The sequence below is a fragment of the Ascidiella aspersa genome, chromosome 4 (genome assembly GCF_963924565.1).
Source record: "Ascidiella aspersa chromosome 4, kaAscAspe10.2, whole genome shotgun sequence".
NCBI classification, from domain to species: domain Eukaryota; kingdom Metazoa; phylum Chordata; class Ascidiacea; order Phlebobranchia; family Ascidiidae; genus Ascidiella; species Ascidiella aspersa.
The window spans coordinates 14,993,529-15,004,798 of record NC_139450.1 but is presented as its reverse complement, the minus strand read 5'-3'; the positions used below and the strand labels follow the sequence as shown (position 1 = coordinate 15,004,798).

General features: G+C 40.1%; 1 protein-coding gene across 1 annotated transcript; it reads right to left on the bottom strand.

Annotated features, from left to right (window-relative positions):
- Nucleotides 1-1,737: 1,737 nt before the first annotated feature.
- On the bottom strand, nucleotides 1,738-11,011 carry LOC146148126 (uncharacterized). Its single transcript, XM_083388008.1, has 9 exons — nucleotides 10,822-11,011; nucleotides 7,176-8,684; nucleotides 6,343-6,569; nucleotides 5,920-6,051; nucleotides 4,472-5,207; nucleotides 4,023-4,252; nucleotides 3,424-3,496; nucleotides 2,482-2,544; nucleotides 1,738-2,283 (listed from the first exon to the last, which is right to left on the bottom strand). Exons 1-9 carry the CDS (start codon nucleotides 11,009-11,011, stop codon nucleotides 2,024-2,026), a joined length of 3,420 nt encoding a protein of 1,139 aa, XP_083244134.1. The 3' UTR covers nucleotides 1,738-2,023.
- Nucleotides 11,012-11,270: the final 259 nt, after the last annotated feature.

Sequence of the window (11,270 nt, the reverse complement as noted above, 5' to 3'; positions counted from 1 at the left end):
GTTTTTCGATCGAACGCTTATGTTAAAGTATTTGCAAACCATAGTTAAAACTAATTAGGGATATACAGCCTTATGGTAACGGTAAATGGATTTTTTTACGATTTGAAACGGATGTAATGATACATTTTTAAAACAATAAAGAGATCAACCTAAATGGCGAAGCGCCAGCGAGGCAAGTGTCGCGTCGTTAAAAATATTATGAACTCAATGCCGCTATTGTTTCTGCAATCCAGCGTGGCAGCCCGAAAACTGACACCCTGACCAAGTCTGTCGAATAACTCGATACATGCGTGCGGCATTAGAAAAGCGATGACGGTCGTGAAGCTGAAAATGGTGCGATCGCAACTCCGACCGCAAGAGCGCATATCGCCTGGTCCAGCCGCGGTCGCAAGAGAGCCGAAATTAAACTGTCAGGTCGAATCAAGCAAAAGAAAGTGCATTGAAATTTTATCAGGCAGGATGCAAATGACAAAACTCGCGGTCCTGTCCCTCCCCAGCCACCGCTTATTTCCCGTGTGATCCATTGTGAAAAGCAGCGTTGTGGATGGGACAAACCTAATAGGCGGCCTTGGGACTGTATTTGTTTTGTTTTTTTAATGCTGTCGAAAATGAGGTTGCACTCTGTGAGGTGGAGTTATTCTTTAGAAACAGGATTTGATACAGCGCCGATACAAACCTGTGGTTTTGGTGGTTGCCGCGTTTTCCCTCAATGCACTCTTTGTGCGTGATGACGGATAAAAGCTGTCATCTCATGTTTAGGTTTAAATTTCCCTTTTTTGGCGTGTTTGCACAGACAAACTAGAATTTTCCGAGCGCCCAAAAGCCATATTTGTTATGATCGAATAGCCTATGCCATGAATTACAGTTGTTCACATTCTTGGTGCGGTTTTAGGTATAATTGGCAATTTCAACACAATATACAAGGTAGTATTTAAAAAAAACTCACTTCAGAAAATTTTACATGAAATCCTGAACTGTTGCATATGAGTTTTATTTGTAAAACAAAAAAGGATCTTCAAAGTCCTAGAACACAACCAAAGAACAGGGACGTGATCAAATTTGATGGCCGTTTTGTTTTACAACTTCAAAGCAAATTCCCTTGCGGAATTGCCCTTGTTTAACCGTAAAAGATTTACATTTCCATGTAAAGTGCTTTAAAAATACTCACCGAGCAATAGCGCAGTCGGCCCGCGCCTCTGTGAAGGACCAGACAACGTGCCACAGTGATACCGAGTTGTAGTTCGTTGCAAAACATCCCTTGGGCCTGACATGCATGTGTCACTCAAACTCTTGTGCTATCACTTTTTCTATGGCGTTTCGGCAACGACCAGCGATTTCTCGTTGCAAGGTAAAAAAATTGGTAACTTGATAACTTGCCCCTCCCGAGCGGTTTGTTAATGGGGAATATACGCCTTCCACTGATTAGAGCACTTCCACTGGGCGAGTGCCTTTATTGGCAGACAATGAGTTTTTTACTATACACTCGTCCAGTATAGTTTTTCGTGCTTCCTCTCCGCTTGCAAAGGAAGCACTTCTCCAATAGGTGTAATTGACATTTCGCGCTATAAAGGCAGCGCCTGTGACTTCGTCCGGTCCTGACTTGCTGACAAGTTTTAGAGACGATCAGAGGAAGTCGGGATGTCGCCGTTACAAGCAGCTTCGCTTGCGATAATCTCGCGTGGTATGAAAGTACTGGAGCTATGCTTCCCCAACATGTTTTTTTTTTATTCGGTGTCAAATTCGCAACATACATAAAGCAGCCGCAATTTATGGAAGTGTATATATGTAAGTTTTACCTTTTCATGTCGAAGAAATACTGCTTAATTAAGACGGATATACGGGAAAAAAATAATATCTTAAGTTTTAGGTTTATCGTTGTCAAAACATCAAAACATGAGTATAAAATTGAAATCTTTAACACAGTTTTTAGAGGCACAAGTGAAGGTAACTTTTAATAATTTCAAGACAACCATCAACGACCCTGTATCTCAGGTTTTGGCCGAGTAAGGTAGCCGAGCAAAATTTACAGGGCTTTGTTCGGGGCGATCACGCTCGTCCTAAAATCATAACTTGTTCTCGCCCCGTTGGCGTAGGGATTTTTTTCAGCAGAAACTCGGTAGGGGCCGGCCTGTTGCAACAAGTTTGTGTCCTGGACGGACACCATGACTTTGGACGGTTGTGAGAAGGTCGAACCTTGTGCCCTCTTTTTCCCCCAAAGAGCAATGGATCTGCTGCCGTCTAAACTTATTGCATTTCTTTGCAGACCCAATGGTCGACTGCGACCTACAAATATGCACATCTATATTATATACTAGGAAACACTATTTTATAACAACAAGTAGATGACCCCCTTCCCCTGCTTGCAACCTTAAAAATACGTTTTAGCGGTGTGTTATTCAAATAAGTTGTGGCACGGATATTTTGTAACAACCGTATAAACTAATGTCCCCTACTGCGCCAAACAAAAACCTTATACTTTACCTGAGTAGGAGGTAGACGAAGAATAACTTGATCCTGTTCTGGATCGCGTGTGTGCGGTTAACCCTAAATAAGAATATAGTAAGCTTTGTTAGCGGACGAAGATCACTAATGTGTACTTTAAATTGCACCAATATATATTACTTGTAGGACACGCAACATCATAATATTTAAGTGCACGGCTTGCAATTTTACTTAACACTATACGTTGCGGAAAAACTGAGCTGTTATAAATATGTCTTAATAGAAATTACGATATTTGTAAGAAGGCCAATTCTGAACGGTATATTTTCCAACTTTTTTTTACAGTGCCTTCTTAACAGATGAATGGTTCACCCCAGTGGGCATAACTTTTCCAAGGGTGAACCACCAGAGAGAAATAAATCAGGATTGAATGATTTATTTTGCTACATATATATAACATATATGCCAAATCCAACTCGCCTTGACAATGCTTTTACTGCATAATAGAAACTGGCGACAAGTGGTGGTAACTTTTTTTTTGGTTTATTAATTTAGAAAAAAACTCTACTAAGCAGCGCGCATTGAATTACCTTGATTGGGTTTTATAAATATATTTGTTTGGTATACCAAGAGATAAATTCAGTATTAAAGTAACAAACAAAATGTTCGTGTTTTATTTTTTTAATTCTATTTTTTAACCCGAGAAAAGGGAAATATATTCGGCCAAAATTTTTCCATATAACCGTACAGTCCCTTTTGCTATCTTCTGCATAGGATATTGGCCCATGTGGTTATCGTCTGCTTATCTATTTCGTGCAGGTGTGTCGTAGAATATTTAAACCCGGTATAACGCATTAGAAATTGTTTCACCAAACAAAACAATATAAATTATGATATTAGTATAAAATCTACACATGTATGAAATCTACACGCAAGCAATAAAACTGCTAACGATACTTACTATAACAACTTGTAGCCTACCTAAAGAGCTGACAACAACGGCGCTCCCTCTTCCTAAATTCCCTGCACACCGCTCCAGTTGGTCGGCGTTTATCTGTGTTCAATATGAAATTTGTATTTTAGTTCTATTGTGTCTTTAGCATTTCTGTTACAGTCTACGACACAGGTGTCAATAAGTCATAATGAGCACCTCACGACACAAGTTAAGTACATCAGCCGTAAGTACAAACATAACTAAGAAACAAAACTCGGAAATATTACATGGGCAGTATGTGTGTGTGCAAAGGGCGGCATATTGCCCGGTGGCCATAAGTTTGGCACACCTGATGTAGACCGATATTCTCAATTTAAACTGGCTAAACAGTGAAGTAAATTGGAATTAGCACATGTCATAGTGTGCCAAGGCGATTTATTGGTGTATTGAAAATTGAGCACTTAACAAAAAAATGTTTTTAAAAGATCTCACGGGTCGCACGTAATGTTCCTAACGGCCACCTGCGTCCCGCGGGCCTCCAGTTTGAAACCCCGAGTCTATATTTATGGCAAAATATGTTTCTAGCAATTTTTATCCCTCTCTTTACTTCTCACGGTCCTCAATTAGACATCCACACCTGGCTTACCTTTTGCGTAGAAACAATTGCGTGTCGCGATCCGCCCAAAAAGTCATTGGGAGGGCGAATCTCGGTAACGCACGCCTCGTGTTTTGATTCGTGTTTCCTCCTCTTGACCGTCAACGCTTGCATGTTGCTGCACGTTTTGGCGTAGGCTTTGTGCGCGTCTTTTAGCACATTCCGGGCGCCTTCGGACAATTCGGCAAAATGAAACTGCCCTGAACTACCTGGTAAGTTGACTGTGGAAATAAAGCGGTAAAATGGTCATTTGAAATACAACTTTATTATGTCGACTTATTTGGTTTCTGCGACAAAAAATCAATATGCTTAATGTAAATAGCCATTCTATATTTTTATTGAAAAATGGATATTCACTAAGAATAAGTCTTGTAAAAGTTAAGTACCTTTATTATTGCGTCAAATTCGTTAAAGGAGTTTGTCATCATAGGATATCTTACCTGATCTCGTGGCAGACGTCGAGTTACTTTGCGGTCGCAAAACTTGTTCTCTAGCGCCGCCCTTTCGGGTGCCTGATAAGGAAAAAGCATCGCCAGTGTGAGGCCTTATCGGGTGAACACTTGCTTCTTCGATGGCGGCGTTTCGCGTAGTTTTTGCTCCTTGTCGAGTTACTGGGAAGGCGTAAGTCTGCTGCTGCATTTTGGGGAGCCTCTGCTCCGTTGAAACGCCCCTATCCGGATTTTTTGCCTGGACAACGCTACTTACCTTTAAAGGCGAAGGAAGAAGGTTGTGCGATGCAACATCTGACTGCCTGTTGTTACGGCGAAGCTGCTCGCTGATGTTGCTGAAAATCATCAAATTGGACCGACCCTGTGCTCTTTGGGCCAATGCTGCCATTCGCTCCACGTTAGTCGACACGACTGAACCGCGTTCCGAGTTTGGTCGCAGTAGGTTGGCCGACGACTGCTCTTCTTGTCGCTTTCGGCGCAAACTCTCCCACTCTTCTGACTGGCGTTGAAACTGAAATTGCGTGTAACGAGGAAAATATCGATCGGCGCCGTGACCTGTGGTTTGATTGATGGTGACGTCGTTACGATTTCCAGACTCAGAGGTTTTCTGCTTTAACCGTGAACGCCGGCTGCTGCTGTCAGCGGTCATCGGCTGGTTGACTCGGTGACGGGATTGGGAGAAACCCAAAGCTCGGTCACGCGCTTGTTGCTTTAGAAACTTTTGCATCTGAAAAACAACACGTTGTTATTTTGTTCCCAATTATTCGACTTCTTATAGGATACGTTTGAGGCCTTATAACGTGACTATAGGGCTGCAAAAAGTCGGACTAGGGACTCGGGACTCAAATAAAACCACGTAAAACTACTTGAGTCATGAGTCCGAAATGCACATACGCAGTACCAAATTTTGATACTGATATGGCCGCCCACTGTAAATTGCAAGGACAAAATAGCATATACGGTGGATATTTTCCAACCATGTATTGTAAGAGAATGAATTATATCACATCCCTTTGAGTGGATTGGTGAATATTTACCTTATTTTCATTACGTAATTAGGTTAAATACAGGCTGTGAAATCTAAGACGAACTCGGAACTCAACAAAATCGCACATTTTGGCGGAGTTCATTTTTGGCCGAAATCGGACTGGGGAGTAGGACTTGGTTTATTTTTAACCGACGCCTCATTCCTGAACGTGACAACTACTTATAACAATTTTAACACAAGAATAAAACAATGGAGGTGCAGTGTTTTAAATTGCAATAATATTTCAAATAAATCCTTTACTATTTTCACTAATTCAATAACAATAATAATGCCTTTTGCTAAACCTTTTTACATGGCCAATTGTTTTAAGTATTCTTAAAGGTAGAACAACTCGTAATGAAATGCGCAGTAGCGTTTTCGTTTTAAAGGTAGCTTTACATAAATGTCAAACCTGAAGCATGTCCAACGAATCCCGTCTTCCGCGATGCAAAGTTGCTGCCAAAGCGGTTGACGAGCGTCCACTGTCGACAGGAGAACTTCGTGATATCACACGGAAGGGGGTGACGCTTTCTCGGAAAACAGCCTAAAAATAGGTTTTAATGGCAAAAAAATAAATTGACGTTATGTGATAAGGGTGCAACTACGCGGTTAAAATACAACGAGAAAAAATGCCTCTAATATAACGTATTTATGTTTGTTTACGTCTCGAACTTCCGTAAACTCGTTTAGCGATACGTCGTTATTATTAACCCTTTGTTTTCTTCCTTTTCGCTGAAACTTATTGGTTGTAATTTCCACTTCTTATCAATGAAAAAAAGAAAAAAAACAATCATTCTTCATATTTAATAAACTATATTAAAGTTTTGAGAAATACCCTGTTCGTTGGAAAGGAATTTCGGTAGTTGGTTTGCGTTTCGATTTTGCCTATCTCCACTTCCGACAAAAGCGACGGACTAGTGACGGTGTAAGTATCCAAGTCAACATCTGTCTCGGTAAAGGGAGCTGACTCTACGTCGCTTTCCTGATCCGAAACCATTGAACTTATTGGTGAAGTCGAATCGCGAGGCACAACGTGTATCTCGAGATCGAGATCAAACTTAACTGCAATTGAAAACAGTGAATAACCAATCTTTAAGAGAAAGTACGTTATTTAGTGCCAGTTGTCTCGCCACTATCTATCCTTAACATTTGCAATGGATATCCATTTTTCATATATTTTTATTATGGTATTTTGTTTTCAATGATACTGAATATTCCAAAATATATATGGCTAAAAAGAGTTTGGAAAAATTGACAAATTACGTGCTTACTAGTAAAAATTAGGTTTAAGTTTGCGGGCCAAAGAAAATACTAAAAAAAACACTCCGTTCAGCGATTAAAATTTAAACGCTGTAAATACCCATGGACGACACGACGTGAGTAATATTGTCCACCATTACATTTCTCTTATTTTGGCTACTCGAAATATGTGATGTCAAATAAGGTAAGTTTAAATCGATACCGTAATACCGTACATTCGCCATATTACAAACTGTAGTAGCCTACTAAATATTATGTTAATGACCTTTCATCGAACCACGTTCTAAACAATTGCGAAGGTTAAATATGTATAACATTGCCATAAGCATTCAAAATTCTATACGAGTTTTGTTTGTAATGTACTTTGTTGTTTTGCCAAAAATGAAAATTTATAGAGTGGCAACAAACCTTTTTGCTTTTTGCTTGCGCTCGAAAAGCTGTTTCTTTTCTTCATCGCACTGGTTGGCGGCGAAGGAGTTATTGAAAGATAACGCTCCATTAAAAACATACTATCCATTGCTGGAAACTGACTTGTCTCGCTCTTCATCCCAACGCTGTCGTCCGGGGGACTATGAAAACCTGTACTATGGAAACTTGGAAAATTGCTTTCATTTGCCGCTTTCAACTTCAATGACTTTTCGGCGTCTTCGACTTGTTGAGTAGCTTTAGAATAAACGGGTGTGTCGCTTCGTACTTCGGAAGAAAGGCAGTCAACTTTGGACTCTAGTGACTTTGCTTGGTCACGCTGCATTGACATAGCCCGGGAACTTTCCCGCTCACAATGCCTTTGTATTGTCTTCAGGTCGTGCGGCGACCTGTGGTGAAGTGCACTTGCTTCGGTCGAAAAATCATACCCGACAACGTCTGGCCACGAATTGTTGGACGGTTTTATCTGATCCTTATTATTGTCATAGTATTGTTCAGGTAGGGCAACAGGGCCGTCTTGGCTTTTTTCGTGATTTGTTGGTTTTGTGTGGCTAATCTTATTCACACTTGATAATCCTGCAGAGCTTCTGTTTTCCAGCGAATTACTGTCTTCTGAATCGATATTCCCTATTTTATTACAGTTACTGATTTCAGTTGTTGAGTTTTTTACTTCTTTATAAATGTCAACGCAGCCGGTAGAAGATTGGTCAGCTTCTTTGCCTAATCTTTTACAATGACGTTCCTGATCTTGCTCAAACAATGCGGTCTGCGCGGAATCAACGGTCTGTTGTGATTGATTCCGTTTGTTGCTTTTTTGTATTGTGAACGCCGGCAATATCCGACCGAGCGTTCCCGATTTAGAATCGAGGCGGACTATAATGGAAACCTTCCGTTGCTTGTCGCTGCACCCATTGCCTTGTGTATCTAGCAACCTTGTGTCAAGATCTAGTTTTTGTTCAGCTGAATGGTCTAAGCTGTCGACACCGCGATTCGAACTTAAATCGGCTCTTGAACAGCAGCCTTGATGTTGACCGCGCGTCGTGCTATTACAACTTTCGCTAAGTCGGATCGTTAGGGCTGAGTGTTGTTGCTGCTGATCGTTATCCTGTTTAGGGCAACTTGCTTCCGAGCGAAGGCCTTTGTCTTCTCGAAGGCGCGCGTTCTCGTCGCCTTTGTGTCGCACTCCATTGTAAACACGATTCGTATTGTCACAACAACAACTAGATTTGTTCGGCGGGGTCGCGGTGTAATGAATTTCTCGTATTAGGTGACGAATATCGTTGCGCCGTTTGGCCGAATCGAGCTCTTCAACGGCGAGTATTTCCCCGCAGGAATTCACGCCGGAGGTTGATTCATGACAATCCTTAGCGTGAGTTTCTGGTTCACGTTGGAACGATTCACTAGATAGTTGCGAGGGATTGAAAACGTATCGGCGTCTTTTTGTAGATCGCTTACAAATGCGAAACAAATTATTCCCACTTGGAAACAAGTCTAAATTGAAAAGGAGAATATTTAGTTAATAATAGCGGTTTGTAAAACTGTACCAAGTGTGCTTTTATTTTTGTTCTGCGCGTTTAATACTTAAACTTAAAGTTGGAGCAATAATGTATATTTATATAGGCAAGCTTCGTTTTATCTTTTACTCCTTATTATCACATGTATACAAATACATTAGCAATGTATTTTCATTACAAGCAATGGTAGCTTTACCTATACAACTTTTGTTCTCCAAATTATCTTTGCCATTAAAAACAAGTTTATGAATGAGTGACATGTCCAGGACCAGATTAAGGTTCTCATGGACCTGGGGTTGTATGGTTGTCAGAGGCCTATGGGTCTATTTTCGTTCTGTTTACTGTTCCAACCAGAATTAATATAAAATAACACTGCTTTATTCACCTATCAAACAGATTCAACTAACATGTTTTCTAGCTTAACATAAAGCAATGCTTTCATAGCTGCCTATTTTTTTTTAATACAGAGTGGAGCTAATAAGGAATGCAACATATTTTGGCCCATATAGAGCAGACAGGAGTCGGCAACCTTTTTCTAGTCACGGGCCAAAACCAAACGCAGAAAGGTCTCTGCGGGTCTCACAAAATGTTAACTAAGAATTGTGTTATTGAAATGTTAGATCAACTGTCAATCAGGGGAGCCTTGCATATTTTTTGCACTTAAAAACGTGTTTAGTTACATTTACAGAGACAGTAAAGTGTTGACGCAAAGCGCGAAAAAAAAGGATTTGTTTGGTTTAAAATTGGAGTTCACACGTCGTCATCCATACTACTAATGAAAAGTGTAATAAAACTACTTTGAGGGAACGCGATAACATTTAATTAGTTAATCAGTATTCAGTGTTTGTTAAGCGTTTTAAATCAAGGCGCCCCTGGCGAGCGAAGCGAACGCGATTTTTTTTGGTATACCGGTATTTCTTTTAAATTTCTTGCAAGTTTTTATTACATTGCCGAAAATAAAAAATAAAAATTCTTAACAAAATATATATCCAATATTTTTGAATAGGCCTACGTTTCCCGTTGTTCCGCGACGCACTTGGCAGCCTTTCACGGCGCAACGGCAAAGAATCGCTGATCTACTTGAAAAGGCAGCATCAAAACGTAAACAAGCAATTACATAGTTAAAATAGTCAAAAAGTATTTGAAATAGGCACTGTCTAATTTGTCAAAGAGGCGGCGGGCCGGATGAATTATATTCGCGGGTCGTAGGTAGCCGACCCCTGGAGTGGACGAAAGCATTTCGGTACTCTTTTAAGGACCGAAAATAAGCGTTCGCCTAAACAATTGGTAATCATTAGATAAAAGATGCATCCTTAATACAATAGACACGTTACAAAACGCATACATGAGCTCATTTTCCCTAACAAATTTAAACATTTAAGCTTCTTTGCTACTTTCTACGTTAAAATGGTGTTCTTTTAGCAGTGAAGAAAAATGAATCATCTCTTCAGGCAGTGATTTTTCCAGATCATCTGGGTAAAATACTGAAGCAAAGTTTTTTCTTGCTTTTCCCGACCACTTTTGTATTTTTTCGTATTTTAGTCTTATGTGTAATTTAGCATGAAACATGACTTCGTCAAACGTTTATACATCACATTCTAACATGTTTTTGTAACACTCCTCTGCACAACAAATTCATTTAACGTGTCCTATGAGGCTTGTTACCTTACGAAGCATGCTGGCAGAACACCGAAATTGTTATTCGAAACATTCAAGATTTTTAAGTATTGCAACAATCTGGCTAAGCTAAACATAACTTAAGGTAGCTCACTGTGGTTTGTTATAAGTTTGTTTTCGCATAGTAGCTTAATTTGTGTAGTAACAAACATGCACAGACGTCACAAGTTTACAGTCTGACGGCCTTAAAATAGACAAGATGTGGTGATATCTCTAGAATATAACTTTTTATACAAAGATAACTTCGGTTGGTCATATTAAGTTGTTAGCGGTGGGCCTATTTTTGTTGGTGGGCCTGGGGCTGCAGCCCCCTCAGCCCCCGCCCTAATCCGCCCCTGGACATGTCATTGTCCAAATTGTGTCGAGGCATACCAGCAATTGTATAATTTAAAAAGCATACCGAGAATATCTGGATAAAATATCCATCATGGCCTTACCGTTAGCAAATTCGTCGTCAGCAGTTTGTTTAAAATCCCGATATGAGACAGAGCGACAAAAAGATACTTTTGATGCAGGCGGTGATTGACGGTGTTGGGCCGCAGTTTGTGGCCTTGTTTTTTTCTTTTCTTTGCCAAACAGATTCTCTTCGTTTTTCTCAGTGTTTACCCCGTGCAGATCGGATTCCATGTTTGTTCTTTGCATATACTTATTTGTAGAAAAATTATCCAATTAAAGTCATTTTTTGACAGCATTTATTTAATAATTTCAGTAAACACTAAACAACATTCGTGTCTTGGTGCAATAAGCACAATGTGGCAAAAATAGGAAAATAAATCTGAAGTGCCTCCGATAGTACCCACTTCTCTGGTGATACCCAACACTTCATACTAGGTTTCTATGCAACTAACACTAAACAATCACTTCGGGCTAAGTTAATTGCCGTTAT

What these genes read in the sequence shown, in the direction of transcription:
- LOC146148126 (XM_083388008.1), bottom strand. Translation starts at nt 11,011, where the DNA reads ATGGAATCCGATCTGCACGGGGTAAACACTGAGAAAAACGAAGAGAAT. An exon ending in ATTCCTTTCCAACGAACAGG is followed by an intron (nt 6,052 to 6,342) that starts GTATTTCTCAAA and finishes ACCTATTTTTAG; the next exon opens with GCTGTTTTCCGAGAAAGCGT. An exon ending in CGTTGTTGTCAGCTCTTTAG is followed by an intron (nt 2,545 to 3,423) that starts GTAGGCTACAAG and finishes ATTCTTATTTAG; the next exon opens with GGTTAACCGCACACACGCGA.